The sequence below is a fragment of the Rana temporaria genome, chromosome 12 (assembly GCF_905171775.1).
Source record: "Rana temporaria chromosome 12, aRanTem1.1, whole genome shotgun sequence".
Lineage (NCBI taxonomy): Eukaryota > Metazoa > Chordata > Amphibia > Anura > Ranidae > Rana > Rana temporaria.
Window position 1 is genome coordinate 125,878,123 of NC_053500.1, and position 22,021 is coordinate 125,900,143.

Sequence of the window (22,021 nt, forward strand, 5' to 3'; positions counted from 1 at the left end):
CAGCAGTCTTACAAGCGCACTTTTTTGGGAAAAAATTACACTTTTTTTAATTAAAAAATAAGACAACAGTAAAGTTATCCCCATTTTTTTTTATATTATGAAAGATAATGTTACGCTGAGTAAATTCATACCCAACATGTCACGCTTCAAAATTGCGTCCGCTCGTGGAATGCCGACAAACTTTTACCCTTTAAAATCTTCATAGGCGACGTTTAAAAAAAATCTACAGGTTGCATGTTTTAAGTTACAGAGGAGGTCTAGGGCTAGAATTATTGCTCTCGCTCTACCAATCGCGGCGATACCTCACATGTGTGGTTTGAACACCGTTTACATATGCGGGCGCTGCTCACGTATGTGTTCGCTTCTGCGCGCAAGCTCGACGGGGCGCGTTTTCTGACTCCTAACTTTTTTTAGCTGGCTCCTAGATTCCAAGCAAATTTGTCAAACCCTGATTTAACCACATTTTCTTTCAGCTCCATCATGCGAGGATGTGATAACATGTGCACGTACTGTATAGTCCCCTTCACTCGTGGCCGAGAACGAAGCCGTCCAGTCCACTCCATCCTAGAAGAAATTAGAATGCTGTCTGATCAGGTAGATCTGCATTGTTTACATAAATATATTACTACCCAGCAAATGCAGATTTTAAAGTGCAATGTACATTTGATTAGGGTATCTGAACACATTTTAGCTTGAGCATCGCCAACTATATTTTGCTTTTCATTTTTCTTTTTTTCCAGGGAGTAAAGGAAGTAACATTACTAGGTCAAAATGTCAACAGTTACCTTGACAATTCTTCAGTCCAGTTCCTTGCTTCAGAAGCGTCTCATCTGAGCCGTGGTTTTAGTACGGTCTACAAGCCTAAGAAAGGAGGGCTGAGGTTTGTGGACCTTTTGGATCAAGTCTCCAGAATAGATCCAGAAATGAGGATACGATTTACCTCTCCGCATCCCAAGGATTTTCCAGATGAGGTTGGCATTACTGCAGTTCTCTGTGAAGCAAGTGTAGCGCTTAGTTGCTACTAGTTACTAACATCCACCATATGACTCCGCTGCCAGACCGCCTTCTATTATCTCAGAAACAATGAACAATCATTTGCAGTGTTTTGTTTTTGTTTATTGGGAAATATAACTTGGTTGGGGGGGGAAGGGAATATGGGATGCCCATAGAACAAGTTGCTTTGCCATCATATTTAGTGAACATTGATAAATTGGTTTAGCCTTGAAGAACTGATGTACTTCTAACATTTACAGTCTCTTCCCTTGAATAACACCATGCAGACTATTGCTCCTCCTCCTCTGCACTAACTCCTGCAGGATATTGATCCCAGGACTTTTCTCCTCCTGCACAAAACTTCCACTGTAAAACTATTAGATCCTGTCCTATCATCTTCATTATGACACAAGAGATCACTCTGAATAATCCCAGATGCTGGCTGTATTGGCTGTGTGGTTACTAGGCCAGAGGCCTGCAGTACCCCTCCCCAAGGGCCTAGCAACTTAACAGCTTGTACTGGTTGATGGACTACTGACCCCAGTTAGCCCGACTTGCAAATCCTGCGCCCGCAGGTCGCATCGATTTGACGCAATGCCCACAGTCTCTCCTCATCTATGACCATGTAAAGATGAGGCCTTCATCCATGACCGTGTAAGAATGAAGGACCCTCACAGATTCCCTGGCATGCCTCATCCAAAACTTCACTGTGGTCCACTCATCGACCTTTTCCTGCCACGAGTCCATGATGGAGAACTTTAACTGGACATACATTCTGACAGCCTCCAGCCCCTCTGATCCAGGACTCCTCATCCATAACTGTGTAAGGATGAAGTTCCCTCACAGCTCTCCCGGGCTCCTCCGCGCTCGGTGCGCACACCCCCCCCCCCCAGATGGGGATGGCCTCCTGCCACTGCCTAGTACTCCATTCTCCACTTCTCCCGACTGACAACTCCTCCCCAGTAAGCTGTTACCTCAGCTTATATGGGAGGCCCGCCTCCTGCCTATACCAAGTGGAGATTGGTCAGGGCTCCTCACATAAGCTGCCTGTCACTCCAGCCTTGGCCCTGCCCCTCTTCCAGAACAATCCACTGAAAGCAGAGGAGGCGCCCAAGTACTGAAGCACAGGTGGTCACACCCTCTGGTACACTAACCACTCCCTGCCCCCAGATCAAAACAAGTAGGCCTAGCCTGAAGCATAGGCCTGCCTAAATTTACCTATGCTAACAGTTCTACCTCACAAAAATACTATACTACCACCTACCTATGGTAGAGGGTGCTACACAAGCTTATTACAAAATTTAGTAGATCAAACAAATCATTAGACTTAAAGACAACCTGATTTTTATTTTTAAGATTATCTACATGATGATCTACTGTATGCCCTCCACCCCCATCCTCCCTCTTCCCTCATTCGTCTGTTCCTCCACAACTTGTAGCTTTAATTTTGGGGTGGAATCGGGTGCTGCCATATTATATTACATCTGCAGCTGTGCCTGCCTGTGAGGGGTAGCCTGTACAATCAGTTTTGATAGTATTACGGTGTGATTGCTGAGCGATACAAAGAAACGTTTTCTAATGTTAATTCACTAAAGGTCTGGATCTGTTGGGTTGGGTTGTCATGTTAAATAGAAATTGCCTTTACGCTAATATTGTCTCCCCTGTGTTTGCCTTTTAGGTCCTTCACTTACTAAGAGAAAGGCATAATATCTGCAAACAGCTCCACATTCCAGCTCAGAGTGGAAGTAACAGGGTTTTAGAAGCCATGCGAAGAGGGTGAGTTTTTCCATTTGTTTTCTAAGGTATGAGGGCTGAACAAAAAAGAATGAAGGTGGAAAAATCATCTTTTCTTTCCTCACCATTAAGGCATGTCCATTGGAAAGTCTTTTGTCTTCAGGGTTATACTGCTGCCAACAGGAGTATTGGACATTGGCAAAAAAAAAAAAAACTGTGATCCAGCCTTGGACAACCCCTGCTACTGCATTGCCAGTACACTTCAGTTTTGCTAATGTACTATACAAGGGGGATAGCCTGGAAGTGACCTTAGGACGCTGGGTTCTATGATACAAGACTCATTCCAGACTCCATCCTGGTAAAAAGTTAGCGGCTGAGCAATTTCCATATCTAGAGCTATCGACATTGCCAGTGCTTGCCCTGTCTCACTTAGTAAGTGGACCAGTCATTCAGAGCACCAGGAGCTACCTCAATTCCTTGAGTTATTGGACACCTTTAAAATTCCCTGTTTCCTGTACCACAGAAGGGGTACTCGCAGTGGGACTGGGCCCCCGCTGTAATGGGTGCCCCCCAGTTCATGCTCTACTTGTGGTTCTGGTGCTGTTTGAAGCACGCATACTTATGCCCCTGACATCTTCAGCCTAGAATCCTTTTGCCCGCTGCTCCTAGAATTCCATCCTTCTTTGGAGTCTTCTTTAGCTGTGTTAGGTGTGGCCAATTCCTCTGTCCATTAAGCTGAGGGTTTTACTATAGTAATGCAAGATTTTATGGCCCAAATCACCCAGTTATTTTCTGTCTGAAGCCACTTGGGCCACAAGCACATTTGATTTACCAACAAACTACGGTCTTGGCGGCTTTTGAGTCATTGGCTGCAGAGGATCTGTCTGATTGACTTCAGTGCTTGCTTGGTGAGCTTATCCTTGAGGAGTTGCCATCTTCTACTACTACTACTTCTCACTACTGTAAAAGGAGAGATAGGGAGGTGATGTGAAGGGGGGCTGAGGACAATGCTGTGAAGGGGGAATCTTGATGTGTAGGGGAGGGAATTGTGATGTCCAGAGGAGAATACAGACACTGATATAAGGATGGGATTGTGATATGAGGCTCGGTTCAGATATGTGCATGCGCGTGTCACAGGTAGGTTGGCCCATTCATTTTAATGGGCTGCACTACCCATGAAAAGCAGTGATCCTTTTTTCTAAATCGTGCAGCACCAACCTGCATGGTACTGCAAAACCATGCGGTTTGGTGCGCGCATTTGCTAAAGTGCAAAGGGTTCCTCTGCGGGTCGGGAATGTGCAATTTCCCAGCTGCAGAGATGTGAACTTTGCCTAAGAGGAGAAGGGGGCTGTGATGTGAAAGAGTCATAGCACAAACATGCAATTCAGACCTCTGCTGGAAGAACATTTTACTAACCGTACCTCTGTGAATTTTAATTCGGTACTCCGGGTCTAAAGCATCATTGCTCCAGTTCTTGTGGCAACGTGGTTTGAGGGGTTTTACTCTAACCTGTTTATCATTTCCAAATTCAAACTCATCTTGGATCTAAAAGCATTAAATGTCTTCAATCAAGCTCAAAAATTCTGCATGGAATCTACCAGGTCTTTCATTGCCTCTCTATATCAAGGGAGACTTTTGACTTCTGTGTACATCAAAGATGTGTCCCTACATGTCCCCATGTTTCCAGCGTATCAGTGTTTTCTACACTTGCTGCCAGGCCTCCACACTACCAGCTTGTGACCTTGCCCATCAGTCTTTCATCTGCATCCTCAGGTGTTCTGAAATGTGTTGGCCCCAGTATTAACCCTGCCCAGTCTTGCTCCAAACCTCTACAATGCAATATTTTTGTCATTGTGGGATAAGTCATTCTGGTCCCTGACCGATCCATTTATTTGGCAACAAGGACTAGATTGTCCTTGGCTTGGTGGCTTGGGAATTCAGTTTGAGGGAAGTGTTTCCGATCTGTCTTTTGGAAGAGCCTCAACATGGATGCCAGCCTGTTGGGCTTGGGTGCAGTTCTGGGTATCCTCCCGGTGAGAGGACTTGGTTGTTAATCAGAGTCGGTCACCATTTTGAAACTTCAGGACCTCTGTCTCTCTCTGCAGAACTAGGTGATCTTGCTGGATGGGCATTCACTATGGATTCAATTGTGCAACGCCACATGATTGATGTACATCAATCACCAGGGAGAAGCCACAAATGTTGCCATGGCAAGAGAAGTAGATCGAATCTGATTCAAAAGCAAACTGAAGCAGTGGATGCTCTGGAAGTTTTTGGGACTAGTACAGTGCCCTGAAAAAGTATTCATACCCCTGGTATGGGATTTTATGTGACAAAGTGGCACATAATTGTGAAGTGGAAGGAAAATGATAAATGTGTTTTTTTTTTTTTCTTTTTTTTTTTTTTTTTTTTTTTTTTTACAAATATGAGAAAAGTGTGGCGTGCATTTATATTCTGCCCCCTTGGGTCAATACTTTGTAGAACCTCCTTTCACTGCAATTACAGCGGCAAGTCTTTTTGGGGATGTCTCTACCAGCTTTGCACATCTAGAGAGGGACATTTGTGCCCATTCTTCTTTGCAAAATATCTCAAGTTCTGTCAGATCGTATGGAGAGCGTCTGTGAACAGCAATTTTCAAGTCTTGCCGCAGATTGGATTTAGGTCTGGACTTTTACTGGGCCATTCTAACACATGAAGATGTTTTGATCTAAACCATTCCATTGTAGCTCTGGTTGTATGTTTAGGGTCGTTTTCCTGTTGGAAGGTGCACCTCCGTCTCGGTTTCAATCTTTTGCAGACTCTAATGCCGCGTACACACGATCATTTTTCAGCATATCCAAAAAACGAAGTTTTTCTTACTTCCTCCTTAGAAACGATGTTGCCCACACACCATCGTTTTTGAAAAATGATGAACAAAGCGCGGTGACGTACAACGGCACTCTAAAGGGGAAGTTCCATTCGCCTTTGGGCTGCTTTTAGCTGATTCCTTGTTAGTAAAGGACGATTCGTGCTTTTCTATCTGTTACAGCGTGATGAATGTGCTTACACCATTATGAACGGTAGTTTTACCAGAACGAGCGCTCCCGTCTCATTGCTTCTGAGCATGCGCAGGTTTAAAACGTCATTTTAGCCCACACACGATAATTTTTTACAACCTGAAAAACAACATTTTTTAAAACGATGTGAAAATGTCCTGAACGACTTTAACCCCTTTCATACTCGGCGTGTCGTTACAACTGGTGGCAAGCAGCGGGATGATTCCCACAGCCAGAAGGACAGCTACAAGAGAACACAGACAAATGGAAGCACAGTATGAACGGCTAAAGCGCTCTTCCCTCAAGGACTTGCTGGAGAACCGGGGCCCACCGGCCAACAACCGTAATAAGAGGGACATTATCGCAGAACTTGTCTAAATGGATAGATCCGAAAGACCCAACATAACTGAAAGGCTCAGCGTAACAGACAGGACAACTGAAAGGCTCAGCGTAACAGACAAGACACCTGAAGAGGCAATTTTTGATCGCGCTGTTAACATAAAACTGGCACACTATGGTCCTAACCCTACAGCGGAGATCATAAATCTAGTTATAGCGGCTGTGGAGGCAAATTGGCTATAGCAAAGAGGTGCTGCAGCAGCAGAAGTCACAGCAGCACCAACTGAAAGGAGAGGTACAGATACCAGCCGCCATGGACGAGGAATTCAGAAGGAGGTTGCGAGAGATGCAGATACAGCATAGAGGACCAGTATCGGAGAAGGTTCTGCTGGGATGGTCTGATCTTATCCGCTGCGAACTCTGGAAGAAAGTGCTAGCTCTCTAGCAGCAACACCAGGGAAAAGTTCTCCCCTCCATCCATGTAAAGTAAAGGATGGCAAGTCTGGCCTAAAGATCATGTCTGAGTCATCTAGGCTGTCAAAAGGGATTAGTTATTGAGCTCATATTAATTAGGTTTTTGGTCGCAGTTGTATTTCCAGAGTAATATGAGCAGGGATATGCATTTCCTCTTTTGACTGTGTATAAAACTTGTTTCGCTTTCAATAAAGAGTCATTCCTGCTTGACCCTCAAGACAGAGCTTTGTCTCGTATTTGGGGAGAATTATTCGTGTGGGTTTCTTGGTTGGCTGATTGGAGTGTTCAGTAGCTACCTTTGTGTTCGGGAATGGAATGTCTTGAAGGACTTTAACCCCTTTCATACTCGGGGTGTTGTTACAATATGCTTTAATAGACCTGTGAGCACTTCTTGGGCTTTTTAGCATCAAGCATCTGTTTCTCAGATATGCAAGGCTGCCTCCTAATTTCTTACATTCTTTCTATCATGTGGATGTTGCTGCTTCATCTGATGCCAACTTGTAGTGTAAGGTCCTTCAGGTGGCTCTTTAACCTGAAGGCAGTGCCCAGTTTTCTGGTGTTGGATCCGTCAGCATTTATTTTGCCCACCACTTGGTTGGACTGTTATTGAATGCACTGACCGACTTCCTGTGTCTCATAATGGATGAGAGACAAAACAGGATTTTCATCCTTAGCATTACATCTTATTCTTAGAGTTCATTGGAGGACACAGGTCCCACCTCCTCAGTGTTTGTCATCATATTCTTGGTACTGCTGGTGGTGTTATCCTGAGCTTGCTTACAGTTTTTGTGTTTTCCAGTGTCTGATTCTCCTGCAGGTGGCAGTATAACCCTGAAGGAGAAGACTTCACGTGTCTCTCAATAGATTCCATGATTACTGTAATACAAAAATCCTATTTCCTTTGTTTTGCAGATATAGCAGAGAAGCTTACATTGATCTGATACATAATATAAGGGAGCGCATTCCAGGTAGGTTTTCACTTTTTTGATTTTACCCATCGGTAATGCTCCTCACTAGCAGAGGAGATTTACTCATTATAGTGGTTCTTAAGGCAGAAGTTTTTTTTTATCTTAATGCATTCTATGGATTATGAATGTCTGTAACACACACTGTCCCCACAGACCGGTATATTCAGAGGATTTATACTATACAATAGCACTCTTCAAGAGACAATGAATATTTTTCGTTTGCATTAAATGCTTAGGGACACAGTTAACACTTATCAAAGTAAGGTTTATTAATGAAACAATCAATGGTGCAAATTCAATACTTACTAACCAACTTACCAAGTTTGAGAAAAGATACAATGTTGCTACTTGTGTGTAGAAGTTCTCAGTTTAACCATTTAAAGACTAAATCTTTTCTGACACTTGTTGCTTACAATTAAAAATCCTGTATTTTAGAACCCCCAAACATTATAATATATATTTTTTTTTAGCAGAGACCCTAGGGAATAAAATGGCAGTTGTTGCAACATTTTATGTCACACAGTATTTGCGCAGCGGTCCTTCAAACGCAATTTTTGGGGAAAAAATACACTTAAATTAATAAAAATAAAAAAAAATAAACAGTAAAGTTAGCCCGTTTTTTTTTTTTTTTTTTTTTCTTTGTCCAAAAGTTTTGATTACCTGTTTTGTGCCTGCTTCCTGATTCCCTTACCGAAGATGGCCAGGGCAGTACCCGAGAGCCGAGGGAGAGATCAGCTTCGGGTGCCGACATCGCGGGCGCCCAGGACAGGTAAGTGACTATATATTAAAAGTCAACAGCTGCAGTATTTGTAGCTGCTGACTTTTAATATTTTTTTTTTTTTGGCGGAACTCCGCTGCTTTCACACTGGAGCGGGCAGGAGCTATTTGGCTGCTAGCGGGGCTCTTTTAACCCAGCTAGCGGCCGATGAGGTTAAATGCGCCCGTGTAGCACCGCTGCAGAAGCGCGTTACAGGCGCTTCGGCAGCAGTGCCCATTCATTTCACTGGGCAGGAGTGGTGGAGGAGCGGTATACATCCCTCCAAAGATGCTGCTTGCAGGACTTTTTTTAACGTGCTGCCAGCGCACCGCCTCAGTGTGAAAGCCCTCAGGTGTTCACATAGAGACTGCAGGGGAGCCGTTTTGCAGGCACTTTACAGGTGCTATTTTTAGCCCAAAAGCGCCTGAAAAACACCCCAGTGTGAAAGGGGTCCAACTGTTAGATTTTATGAGATGAAGGGGAATTTTTTTTATTTTTTTTAAATCGGCCTAACATATCGGCCCCAAAAAAAAAAATCGGCATCATATATTGGCCGCTGCAATTTCTAAATATCGTCATCGGCCAGAGAAAAACCCATATCGGTCGACCTCTAGTATTCATATCTATGAATATCTACAGTTTGCTAACCATCAGTCTATTGTCCAATGTGAAATTTGCTTCAAAATAAATCTAAATATGGCAGGTTTCAGATTTGTACTTTACCTAGGAGGGCTAAGGGGTGCCAATGGCTTCCCATATGGCCTGATATAGGGGTGTCTGGACTTGAAACATTACAAATGAACTGAGATTACATTCTGGCTGTGAGATTATTTTAGAAGATATAAAAAAAATATATATATATACTGGTATGATGGATTCTACCGAGAGGCAGATATGTGTATTGTATGAATTCCAACTGTGGTATTTATGACCCAACGTCTGTTAAATTTCTCATCCCTCAAGCAGGTAAGCGCAACAGTTTTATGGCCCCTGAGATGGGTATTGGGAGATTGATAAGAGGTGTCTGGCATGAAGAGATTGTGTATTGTATGAGTTAGGGGGGGAAGGTCACTGCAGCTGTGTCTTCATATGACAACATGCCATGATTACTACAACCCCCCACTAAATATTTACCTGCGCCCGATCTCTATCCAGTGATGTGCATGAGATCAGTGGCTCTCTCCTCATTGGACAGAGAGGTAGTAGCGGGAGCTATTTGCTCCTACTGCTGTCAATCACAGCCGGGAAGGAAAGTGGTGGGGAGGTGCCGGATTGTGCTCTGTGTCAATGGACACACAGAGCCAACTCGGGAGGGAGCACCTATGAGTGCCCCCATAGCAGATTGCTATGAGGGCACTTGGCAGGGGGGGCAGGAGCACTGGCAGGGACTGCAGAAGAGAATCTGTGCCTTTTTAAAATCATTTTAAACTTCAATCAGTTTGACAATTCCAGAGTACATTTACAGTCCGGTGTTACTGAAACGTACCCCTGAACATCCCTTTCCCTCTCTAGGTTATGTCCCAGCAGTAGTGAACAGATAAGATAGATCACGTGTATGTATTGCATGCATTTCGATCATGGGACACATTTGTGACTTCTGTTGAGTTGGTAATTTACAGTAAAATATGGTATTCAATCAATATAAATAAATATTATGTACTGTATGTAATATATTCTTCTGTCTTTACGATAGGTGTGAGCCTCAGCAGTGATTTCATTACCGGGTTCTGTCAGGAGACTGAGGAAGATCACCAACAAACCGTTTCCCTACTAAGAGAAGTGTCCTACAACTCAGCTTTTTTATTTGCCTACAGCATGAGGAAGGTAGCGTGACCATATCGGGTGGCATTCTTTGTGCCTGAGAATTTAGTGTTTTTTGGCTTAATAGTCATTGGCTCTTTTTTTGTTTTCTGTATCAGAAAACGAGAGCCTTCCATAGGCTGAATGATGATGTCCCAGCTGAAGTGAAGAAAAGAAGGCTTGAGGAGCTCATTGCAGTTTTCAGAAAGGAGGCTGAACGGGTCAACAAGAGAGAAGTTGGGAACAAACACTTAGTTCTGGTAGAGGGAGTGAGTACCTTATGTTCACATTGGAAGGATTGAATCTCACCATTCTTCTTTAAAAGTTGAACCCTGAACAATAATTTACTAGCGGGGAGCCAAAACACCACTAAATAATGATCTGAACTTCATTTTTATAAATTGTAAAGTTATTTCACGCTACAAAATTTGCAACTAAGGAGTCGCTCTGTAAGAAGCATCTCAAGGTCCTGGCGTGGCTTAGCCAGTCTCCAGACCTGAACCCAATAGAAAATCTTTGGAGGGAGCTGAAAGTCCGTATTGCCCAGCGACAGCCCCAAAACCTGAAGGATCTGGAGAAGCTCTGTATGGAGGAGTGGGCCAAAATTTCTGCTGCAGTGTGTGCAAACCTAGTCTAGAAATACAGGAAACGTATGATCTCTCTAATTTTCAAACAAAGGTTTCTGTACCAAATACTAAGTTCTGCTTTTCTGATTTATCAAATAAATGCTAATTAATTACTTAAAAATCATACAATGTGATTTTCTGGATTTAGATTCCGACTCTCGCAGTTGAAGAGTACCTATGATAAGAATTACAGACCTCTACCTGCTTTGGAAGTAGGAAAACCTGCAAAATCGGCAGTGTATCAAATACTTGTTCTCCCCACTGTATATGTAAAACTTGTGTAGGAGGATTTGTTTAATCTCTGTGCATCATCTGAGGCTGTTCACTTCACTGGGTATATGTGAGGGTTTACATCCACTGGTTTAAGGTCCTTGTAACACATCAGATATACCATGAACACACAGGGGCACATTGGATGCTTCAATTGAGTTGAGAATACATGCTGGTGAGAGCAGTCTTTCAGTTAGACCACAAGGGAGAGCTGTTACTGTCTAAATGGGTTGGCGGTGTGGGATTTGCATCCTTTTGCACACTGTACCTTTCAACCCCTATTCTGTTCATTGGACAGTAAATTATCATAATCAAAACTGTCCAATGAACAGGGAGCTGACCCGGGAATCCAGAAATCTGACCAAGAGGTAATAATGCTAAACACGGAAGTAGTACAGGGATCCTACAGACTAGGCGAGGTGAGTGTATTACTAGACTGGCTGGCCAAATATACAGTAAACATTGATGCATTTCAACTGTGTATTTAGCTGTTTTCTTGGAGCAAATCTAGAATTGGAATAATAAATCTGTTACCCAGAAGGTATAGAAAACATTAATGTGCTATAAAATTGTGTCCAACATGTAACACGTAAACAGCTTGGAGTTCTCTTGGCAGGTTTTAGACCTCAACCACCCACATCTTATTCACCTCACCTTTCTTTGGATATTCTTACAAGGTGGTTATGTCTTCCAGGTCAGTAAACGGTCATCAGCAGATTTATGTGGAAGAAATGATGGTAACATCAAAGTGATTTTTCCTGCGGCAAGCAGCTCTTCACCGGGGACTGAAGTTCGAGTCAAACCAGGAGATTATGTATCAGTAGAGGTCACTACATCTTTCTCTCGTTACTCTTCTGTCTGTCCCTCTCTTTTTCTACAACGTGCTACTAGCTTTTAGCAAAACCACGGTGCTGTCAAATCTCAAAAACCTCCACAATGCACAGTAAGGCACTACCTTGTATTGCTGTGAGATGTGCTAGCAAAAGTCCAGCCGTTGCTATGTTGGATCCTCTGGTGAGAATCGGCCCTTACACTCTGTCTCACTCCTTCTTAATCCGACCATAGACAGAGTGGTTACAGGAAAGAAAATCGCTTTATTCCCCCATCAACACAGACCGTGTTGTGGGGGCAATCCCTCCCACAGAGCCATTGTGCTCTCCAGTCCCATTCCCACCCCCCCCCCCCCTTCCCCCAGGAGAACACTATAATAGCCTTTATCTGTGCAAAATAATTTGCACTTTAGAAAATTAAATGCACAATCTAGAAAAAAATATGTGCTCTGTCCCTTGTATGTACAGTCCTGCATGTCAATAAGCAAAAATTTAGCATTTTGTTAGACTAATGGATGAAAATGCTACTGGATGAAAATTGTGTATATTTTTTTTTTTTTTTTTTTTTAGATAACGTCATCTAGCTCACAAAGCCTTAGAGGAAGACTCGTTGGGCTGGCCAGTCTTCAGTCATCACCTGCATATTCCTGACTATGAGCGCTTTCTTCTTGATTAATAATAGGATGAAGCTTTTACATGATTCATAACGAGTATTTTACTGTATATTTGTTTCTAATGTATTTATGATACTTATAGTAAAACCGAATGTGTGAAAAATGAAATTTTTATATATGCCTTTAATTTCACTGTTAAGAGTTTTCCTGTATTGGACATACTGTAAAAATATATATTTCTTTATCGTACATCACGGGACACAGAGCGGCATATTCATTACTATGTGGGTTATATGGAGTACCTTCAGGTGATGGACACTGGCAATCTCAAACAGGAAGTCCCCTCCCTATATAACCCCCTCCCATAGGAGGAGTACCTCAGTTTTTACGCCAGTGTCTTAGGTGTTGGTCATGGTTTAGCTTGCCTCCACATCCTTGGGATTAAGGTGAGCTAACCGGTTCTGTCCAAAGGCCTCAGTGCTAAAGTGGTCAGCAACCGGACCCCAAACCAATGGGGTATAGCCCATAATGCTTTCTGTCTAGAGAGCTGGACTCTGGGCACAGGACTTAGAAACCTTTGGGGGCCTAATGTTTCTGTTGCCAGAGTGCTATATGGGCCCAGGACAGTGGATCCTTCATAGGAACCCAGGGCCTGAAGGTCTAGACGCCCCACGGAGATGGGGGAAGATTGGGCCTCTTGCTGTGCAAAGTCCTGCGGCATGGAGCAGGTAAGTGAAGGGGAAACTTGCGGAACTTGGTTCGCAGCAGGTTTTCCGGGGGGGGGGGGGTCACAGTGGGACATGCCTAAAGTTTATGCGCTGCATCTGGCAAGGTGAGTCACATATCTTAGGATAGGATGAATATATATATATATATATATATTCCCCATAAGAGGTGACCTCCCTGGTAGTATTACAAACTGGTGCTAGGAAAGCATTGAAAAAGAGCCTGTGTGTAAAGTGACAATTCTCTCTAAGAGAAGCCCCTGAGAAGATATACTGTTTTCTTATGTAAAAGAGCTGGGAGTGTACAGAATGCTCTTACCTGCAAAGCCTGCTCAGAGAGGTCCAGGCAGGTGCTGCAGGGGAACATGCCGCTCTGTGTTCATGATTCCTTAGGGAGAGATCCTGGCCTGGACGGCAGGATCAGCCTCTGACCTCCTCGTGTGGCCCCCGCCGGCGCGCGCGCGTCCCCGTGATATGGGCGCAATTTCGCGCCGTTAGCTGACAGGGGAAGGGCGGGCCAGTAGGTAAAAGGAAGGGGCGGCCCTTCCATTGTGTTCCCAGCTCAGTGAGTGTTGGAACTGAGAGAGGAAGGACCAGAGCGGCAGCGTGGGGCGCCGAGGACACACAGTGGCCAAGAAAGAGTATTACAGTCTTGAGAAAGACTGTCCTTTAGCCTAGAGATAGGTGTTCTTTTTCAGCAGTTTTTTGGCAATACTACTAAAGGGGACAGAAGGGTTTTTTCTTTCTTTGGTTTAAAAAAAAAAAAAAAGGAAACAAACCATTAATAAGAAAGAAGGGTTTTTGGGCAAATAACTGTTTATTTTTCCAAACACCGTTAAGTAGCGGGCGTACCTCGGTATTGTACCATGGCAGAGGGTACAAGAGGTGGGGATTCCCCCAGAGAGTCTGAGGTCTCGGACAAAGTCAGCCGCTGCTTTCCCCAGAGGGAGCCTTGGTGGGACCATCGGGATCTGGGGCTGGAGCTGGCACGGGTCAGTCCAACCCTAGGGTGGTCACGGACGAGGTACTGTCCACCTCTCTAAGGGAGATGGAAAAAAGAATGGAAAAGATGATAGCCAAGGCTATGCGGGGCAGAAAACGGAATAGGTCTCCGTGGACCCTCAGATGAGGAGGTCCCTTCCGCAGGGGAATTGGACGACCTCTTGGACAAGGACCAAGTAAGTTCAGGGATCGAGGATCCGGGTACGGAGGAGTCTGGCGCAGCCTCCCAAGGGGAGAGCTGGTGGGTTCAAGTATTAACAGACTTGGTCCATAGGACATTCAACTTGCCAGTACCAGATCTCCAAGTATCAACGGTTTCAGCTTTGGGCTCATTAAAAACGCCTCAAAGCAATGCGGTTTTTCTGATCCATCCTCTGCTAGAGGAAGTTATGTTCCAAGATTGGACCAAGCCAGATAGAATCTTTGTACCACCTAAAAGATTCTCTGCCTTATATCCTATGGAAGAGAAATTTTCCAAGAGATGGGCAGCCCCGGCTGTGGACACAGCCATCTCATGTGTTAACAAATCTTTAACATGCTCTGTAGAAAACATACAGGTGTTCAAGGATCCGGTTGATAAACGCTTGGAAACGCTACTTAAAACCTCCTTCACTACTGCAGGGGCAGTAGTGCAGCCAGCTGTGGCTGCAATTGGGGTTGCACAAGCATTATCGGATCAAGCTAAGCAGATGCTTAAACTTATTCCTGCCCACCAGGCAGAAGAATTTTCGGATGTCCCTAGGGCCATACGCTTTACGGTAGATGCGATTAAAGGGGAGTTCCAGCCATTTGTATGTTTATTAAAAGTCAGCAGCAACAAAAAGTGTTGCTGCTGGCTTTTAATAAACAGGCACTTACCTGCTCCAGCGACGCGCCGGCCGGGGCTCCGCTCCTCTCCCCCCCTCCCCGGCCGGCGTCTTCATCTTCAGTGTGGGCACCCGGCCGTGGCAGCTTTCGGCTTCACGGCCGGGCACCCACTGCGCGAGCGGCGCGGCACTGCGCATGCGCGAGCGGCCCGGCGCCGCGCCCTGTAATTGGCCAGGAGATCGCCTAGGACCTGTGACGTGTCCTAGGCGATCGCCTACAGCAGCCACTTCCTGAAGGCGACTAAGCTTAGTCGCCTACAGGAAGGAGGAAGTGGGACAGGAAGTCCCACTCGTGCTGAAGCCCCCACTCCCCCCCAAAAAAAATTACATGCCAAATGTGGCATGTAAGGGGGAGAGGAGTGGGTTAAGAGGAAGTTCCAAATTTGGGTGGAACTCCTCTTTAAGGATTCTATCCAGCAAGCGTCACGTTTATCGTTATCCCTTATCCATATGAGAAGACTCTTATGGTTAAAGAGCTGGGAGGCAGAGCCCCCATGCAAGAAGCTCCTGGTAGGGTTCCCCTTCCATGGAGGACGACTATTCGGAGAAGACCTGGATAAATACATTCAGACCATTTCAAACGGAAAAAGTACTCTGTTGCCCACCAAGAAAAAGTTTCGGGGACCTGCGTTTAAACTACAGTACTCCCCTGGGCAGGGGCCCTCCAATACCAAACAGTATCGACGGCCTCCTGCAAGATCAAACTTTAACAAATCGCAGGGACAGGCCGCCGGAAGCAAGAAGCAGTGGTTTCGCAATCCAGCAAAGCCAGCCCCCAAGTCGGCCTTATGAAGGGGCGCCCCCACCCACAAAGGTGGGGGGAAGACTGCGTCTCTTTGCAGAGGTTTGGGAGGCCAGCATTCCCGACAGATGGGTACGGTCTTCCGTGGCTACAGGCTACAGACTTCCTAAAGTTTCCTCCTCCTCATTTTCAGGAGTCAAGAGTACCAAACGATCCGAGGAAGGGAGCCGCATTAAGGGCGGCATTGAATCATCTACTCTCTCAGGAGGTAATAGTAGAGGTACCAGTCCAAGAACAGGGGCTAGGTTTCTACTCCAACCTATTCATTATCCCAAAGCCCAACGGCGATGTCAGGCCAATTTTGGACTTAAAAATGGTGAATGCATACCTAAAGGCAGCTCATTTCGGATGGAATCCGTGCGGTCAGCAGCTGCCGCACTTCAGAAGGACGACTTTATGGCATCCATAGACATAAAGGATGCTTACCTTCATGTTCCAATTTACCAGCCACATCAAAGATTTCTACGCTTCTCGGTGGCTCTGCGTCATTTCCAATTCGTGGCGCTTCCCTTCGGGTTGGCTACGGCCCCCCGGGTGTTTACGAAGGTCCTAGCTCCAACCCTAGCCAATCTAAGGATCCAAGGGGTCACTATCCTAGCGTATCTGGACGACCTCCTAGTCATAGATCACTCGTCTCCTGGCTTGGAACAAGCAGTGGCCCTCGAAGTGCAGTGCCTCGAGAGGTTCGGCTGGGTCCTAAATCGAGAAAAATCAGCATTCCAGCCCACAAGGCAGTTGGAATACCTCGGCATGAGGTTAGACACAGAACAACAAAGGGTGTTTCTGCCTCTGATAAAGGTCAAAGCCATCAAGGAGTTAATCCTACTGGTTCTAAGCAAGAAAGAACCAACTGTCCGCCTATGTATGCGGTTACTAGGCAAGATGGTGGCCACGTTCGAGGCGGTACCGTACGCCCAGAGCCACACTCGCATCCTGCAGGCAGCCATCCTGTCAGCATGGAGCAGGAGGCCACAGGCCTTAGATATCCCTTTGCCGCTCTCATCAAGAGTCCAACAAAGTCTGTGTTGGTGGTTAAACCCTCAGAATCTAGTGAAGGGGAAGTCTTTCAGCCCAGTGGCTTGGAAGATGGTAACCACAGACGCCAGCCTGACGGGCTGAGGAGCAATTTTGGATGGTTGCACTCGCCAAGGTACTTGGGCAAAGCCAGAGAAGCAGTTGCCCATCAACATCTTGGAGCTCAGAGCTGCTCGACTAGCCCTCAGGGCTTGGACGTCCAAGTTGCAGGGGTTCCCGGTGAGAATTCAATCGGACAATGCCACGGCAGTGGCATACATAAATCACCAAGGGGGAACCAAGAGTCAAGCCGCTCAGAGAGAGGTGAGCTTGATTCTCCTGTGGGCAGAAGCTCATGTGCCCTGCATATCGGCAATATTCATTCCAGGAGTGGACAACCTTCAGGTGGACTTCTTAAGTCGCCAGACTCTGTTGCCGGGGGAATGGTCTCTACATCCACAGGTCTTTCAGACACTCTGCCAGAGATGGGGAGTGCCGGACGTGGATGTCATGGCATCGAGACTCAACAAGAAGCTAGACAGGTTCATATCCCGCTCAAGGGATCCGATGGCCTGCGGAACCGATGCGCTGGTTTGCCCTTGGCATCAGTTCAAACTTCTTTATGCATTTCCCCCGCTCCAGTTACTACCCCGCCTGCTGCGCAGGATCAGGGTGGAGCACATACCAGTCATCCTGGTAGCTCCAGCATGGCCCAGAAGGGCATGGTATTCACTAATCCTGAAGATGGTAGTGGGAGACCCTTGGACTCTTCCTCTACGGCCAGACCTGCTATCGCAAGGTCCGATCCTCCACCCTGCCTTACGGCATCTAAATTTGACGGCCTGGAAGCTGAATCCCTGATTCTCAGGGGTAGAGGTCTGTTCAGAAAGTAATCTCTACCCCAATCAGAGCCAGGAAACCGGTCTCTAGGGTGATTTATTACAGGGTCTGGAAGGCCTATGTAGGCTGGTGTGAGTCCAAGCTATGGCTTTCTTGCAAGTTTACCATCGATAGAGTATTACGTTTTCTCCAGCTAGGAGTGGATAAAGGACTGGCATTAAGCACAATCAAAGGACAGATTTCAGCTTTGTCAGTGTGGTTTCAGCAGCCGCTGGCCACCCACTCGCTGGTTAAGACCTTCATTCAGGGGGTCTTACGTATTAATCCTCCAGTTAAATCCCCACTTTGTCCGTGGGATTTAAATCTTGTTCTGTCAAGTTTACAGAAACAACCTTTTGAGCCGTTGGCTGAGATTCCTTTGGTTTTACTGACAAGGAAGTTAGTATTTTTGGTCGCCATGGTTTCCGCCAGAAGAGTATCGGAACTGGCAGCCTTATCCTGTAAGGAACCATATCTTATTTTACATAAGGACAAGGTCGTTCTCCGCCCTCATCCTTCCTTCCTACCAAAGGTTATATCCAGTTTTCATCTAAACCAGGATTTGGTATTACCATCCTTCTTTCCTAAACCTACTTCCAGAAAGGAAGGGTTGCTGCATACCTTAGATATTGTCAGGGCCATGAAGGCCTATCTTAAAGCTACAGAGAAGATCCGGAAAACAGATGTGTTGTTCATTTTACCGGATGGGCCCAAGAAGGGGCAGGCAGCTGCAAAGTCCACCATCTCGAGGTGGATTAAACAGTTAATCACTCAGGCCTACGGCTTGAAGGGGTTGCCTCCTCCGTTATCATTAAAGGCTCAATTCTACTAGGGCCATGGGCGCCTCCTGGGCAGCACACCACCAGATCTCTATGGCTCAAGTTTGCAAGGCGGCAACCTGGTCTTCTGTCCACACGTTTACAAAATTCTACCAGTTGGACGTAAGAAGGAATACTGATACAGCCTTTGGGCAGGCAGTGCTGCAGGCTGCAGTTTGAGACCCTCGGATTCCGGGGGCTCCCTTTTGAGTTAAATTTAAAATTATTTTTTCTCAACTAAGTTGGATTTATTATGATTTGAGTATATCTCTAAATTAAATCCTTTTGTCTTGGGAAGATGTTCTCCCTACCCTCATTGTAAGCATTGCTTTGGGACATCCCACATAGTAATGAATATGCCGCTCTGTGTCCCGTGATGTACGATAAAGAAAAAGAGATTTTTAATACAGCTTACCTGTAAAATCTTTTTCTTGGAGTACATCACGGGACACAGAGCTCCCACCCCTCTTTTGGGGACCATTTTGGGAGGCATACTGCTTGCTACAAAACTGAGGTACTCCTCCTATGGGAGGGGGTTATATAGGGAGGGGACTTCCTGTTTGAGATTGCCAGTGTCCATCACCTGAAGGTACTCCATATAACCCACATAGTAATGAATATGCCGCTCTGTGTCCCGTGATGTACTCCAAGAAAAAGATTTTACAGGTAAGCTGTATTAAAAATCTCTTTTTTTTCACAGAAGGATTGTAACACTGATTTATTAGAGGAAAGTTCTAAACTGAGTTTAGAAAGTATTTTAATAAAAAGGTATTTGATGCTTGAAATAAACTTCCAGCAGAGGTAGTGAGTAGAGCTGCACGATTCTGGCCAAAATGAGAATCGTGATTTTTTATTTTTTTTGCTTAGAATAAAGATTCTCGTGGTGTAACATCTTTCACATATACAAAAAAATTGGGCTAACTTTACTGTTAATGTGTTTTTTTTTTTTTTTAAATGCATTTGAAAGACCGCTGTGCAAATACAGTGTGACATAAAATATTACAACAACCACCATTTTATTCTCTAGGATCTCTGTTCAAATATATATATAAATAAAATGTTTGGGTGTTCTAAGTAATTTTCTAGCAAAAAATATCGATTTTTTTGAGTAAAAAAAAGATTTAGTATTTTAATTGGTTAAATTTCCCTCATTTAGACCCCCCCCTAAAAATAGCACCTGCAAACTGACCATAAACAGCGGCTGCTGTTTCTCCAGTGTGAAAGCCAGAGGGCTTTCACACTGGAGCAGTGCGCTAGCAGGACCGCTACAAAAGTCCTGCTAGCCGCATCTTTGGAGTGGTGTGTTTACTGCTCCTCCACCGCTCCTGCCCATTGAAAGCAATGGGACACCGTGGCTATACCGCCGGCAATGTGCCTCTGCAGTGGTGCATTGCCGGCGGTATTAACCCCTTTTTTAGCGGGGGTAAAATCGCACAGCTAGCGGCCGAATACCGCTGCAATTCTGACGGTAAAGCACCGCTAAAAATAGCGTGGCTTTACGCCACCGCACCTCCCACCCCAGTGTGAAAGGGGCCTTACACACCAAAGTTTATTCCTTTGATCTAAAGGACAAAACGTTACAATGTTTATAGTTCCAAGGCTGAGAAATGTTGTGATACTTGGCAGACTGCCTGCTTTTAGTTTATTTTTAATTTTTTTTTGACAGCTGTCGGCTTCAGCAGAGAATTCTCTGCATAGAAAGAATCGTAAAAATCTTTTGTCAAGGTCGCAAGGGGGAAAAAAATTGTGATAACAATTCTTTTATTTTATTTTTTAAGAATTTTTTTATTGAGCTTATTAACAGGTTACAACATATATTTCAAACATTAGGTTGGTAAGCATTACCATTGTTGCATAGGAATGTTTCTTCACAGGGATAAGTCGGCATAAACAACATTAACTGTCCTATACTCCCAGATTCTCCCTGAGGTCCTCCATTGTGATAACGATTATTCGTGCAGCTCTAGTAGTGAGGCATTCCACTGTAAATGGCTTCCTACTTTATGTTTGGACAAACAGATCTATAGTTTTTTTTTATACTTTTTTTCTGCGGTCACTTTTCTATGTTTCTATGTGAGCCTCTGTGTGCGAGCATAGGGGGGATGGGGGTGCTTTAATAAAATGTATTGCTTTTGTTTCTGGTATAACATTTTCTAAATTAAAGTAAGTTTTCTCCTTCACTGATGGGCACTGATAAGACTGCACCAATGAGTGCGCACTGATAGGCGGCACTGAAAGGCTGCAAAGATGGGTACTTATGGGTGGCACTGATAGGCGACACTGCTGTGCACTGATAGGCATCCCTGGTGGCACTGGCCATGGTAGGCATTGTGAATGGGCATTGACTGGCAGCTGCTTGGGCACAGATTTGCATTTCCCTGGTGGTCTGGGGGGCATACCTGGTGGTCCAGTGTGGATGGCCATCCTGGTGGTCCTGGGTGGCATGATGGTGACCCTGGGCATGATCCGAGGTGGGGCTGCGCTGAAACAATCAGCACAAACCTCCCCGTCGGGAGAGCAGCCGATCGGCTCTCCTCTACTCACGTCTGTCGGACGCGAGTGAGGAAAAGCCGATCAGCGGCTCTTCCTGTTTACATCGTGATCAGCTGTGATTGGACACGGCTGATCACGCGGTAAAGAGCCTCTGTCGGAGGCTCTTTACTGAGATTGGTGTAGCGGTGTGTCAGACTGACACACCGCATCACCGATTGCTGCGATGCGCATGGCGGCTGTTATTCTGCTGGACGTCATACAACATCCAGTCAGGATAACGCAACCACCACCCGGGTGTCATTTTGCTATAGGCCGGGAAGTGGTTAAACAAACCTTTTAGTATCCCTCCAAGTCTCTCTTCACTCTAAAATCATAACTAGAAGCAGAAAAGCACAGTTATAATTGAAAATGTTATATTATTCCTTGCTAGTCTGCTGTAATTCATGTCAATTTGTATGAAGGTTAAGGGGACATGTCAATTCAACTACCAGAATTGGGTTTTCGGAAGGGTAACTCTTGTAGTAGGGTTTTTGTCTGTAGCACTACTCCCGTAGGAGCTGCTGGTTTAGATTTGGGTTTAGCACGTTGCCTCAATACTCGTTGTCAGGGGACTAAAGTCTGTAAAAATTGCAATGTCCACACAAGATGTAAAACTTTCAGCTGCTAGGTTTTACTTTTGCTTGAAAAACTTGTAGAGAAAGAAGAAGGTAGAAGGAGAGGGTTCAGGTACGCGGTACAGATTAATGAGGACACCTCTAAGCCTCAAAAAGTCATTCACCACTTTTACCTATTGAGTGGGTATTGCTCACCTGGATAGAACCCTCTCACTTGGCCTAGCAGCCGGGATGATGCACGAACCAATGAGAACAGTCTGCCACGGACTGGTTGAGAACCAAAAGAAATGGATAGTCTGAAATCCTCTGCCACAGGAATTTAACCTCTGAACTTCCAGCCAAACAGTAAAAGAGCCTTTAAAGCGAAC

The 22,021-nt window shown here is 45.2% G+C and overlaps 1 protein-coding gene across 1 annotated transcript in view; it reads left to right on the plus strand.

The window, feature by feature from the left end:
• Window positions 1-12,608, plus strand: part of CDK5RAP1 (CDK5 regulatory subunit associated protein 1) — a 30,380-nt gene extending 17,772 nt beyond the window's left edge. Inside the window, exons 7-14 of the mRNA XM_040330575.1 lie at window positions 474-594; window positions 741-971; window positions 2,672-2,769; window positions 7,488-7,543; window positions 9,994-10,124; window positions 10,220-10,369; window positions 11,691-11,822; window positions 12,397-12,608. Coding sequence (XP_040186509.1) covers window positions 474-594; window positions 741-971; window positions 2,672-2,769; window positions 7,488-7,543; window positions 9,994-10,124; window positions 10,220-10,369; window positions 11,691-11,822; window positions 12,397-12,477 — 1,000 coding nt within the window. The 3' untranslated portion in view covers window positions 12,478-12,608. The remainder of the gene's footprint in view (window positions 1-473; window positions 595-740; window positions 972-2,671; window positions 2,770-7,487; window positions 7,544-9,993; window positions 10,125-10,219; window positions 10,370-11,690; window positions 11,823-12,396) is intronic.
• Window positions 12,609-22,021: the final 9,413 nt, after the last annotated feature.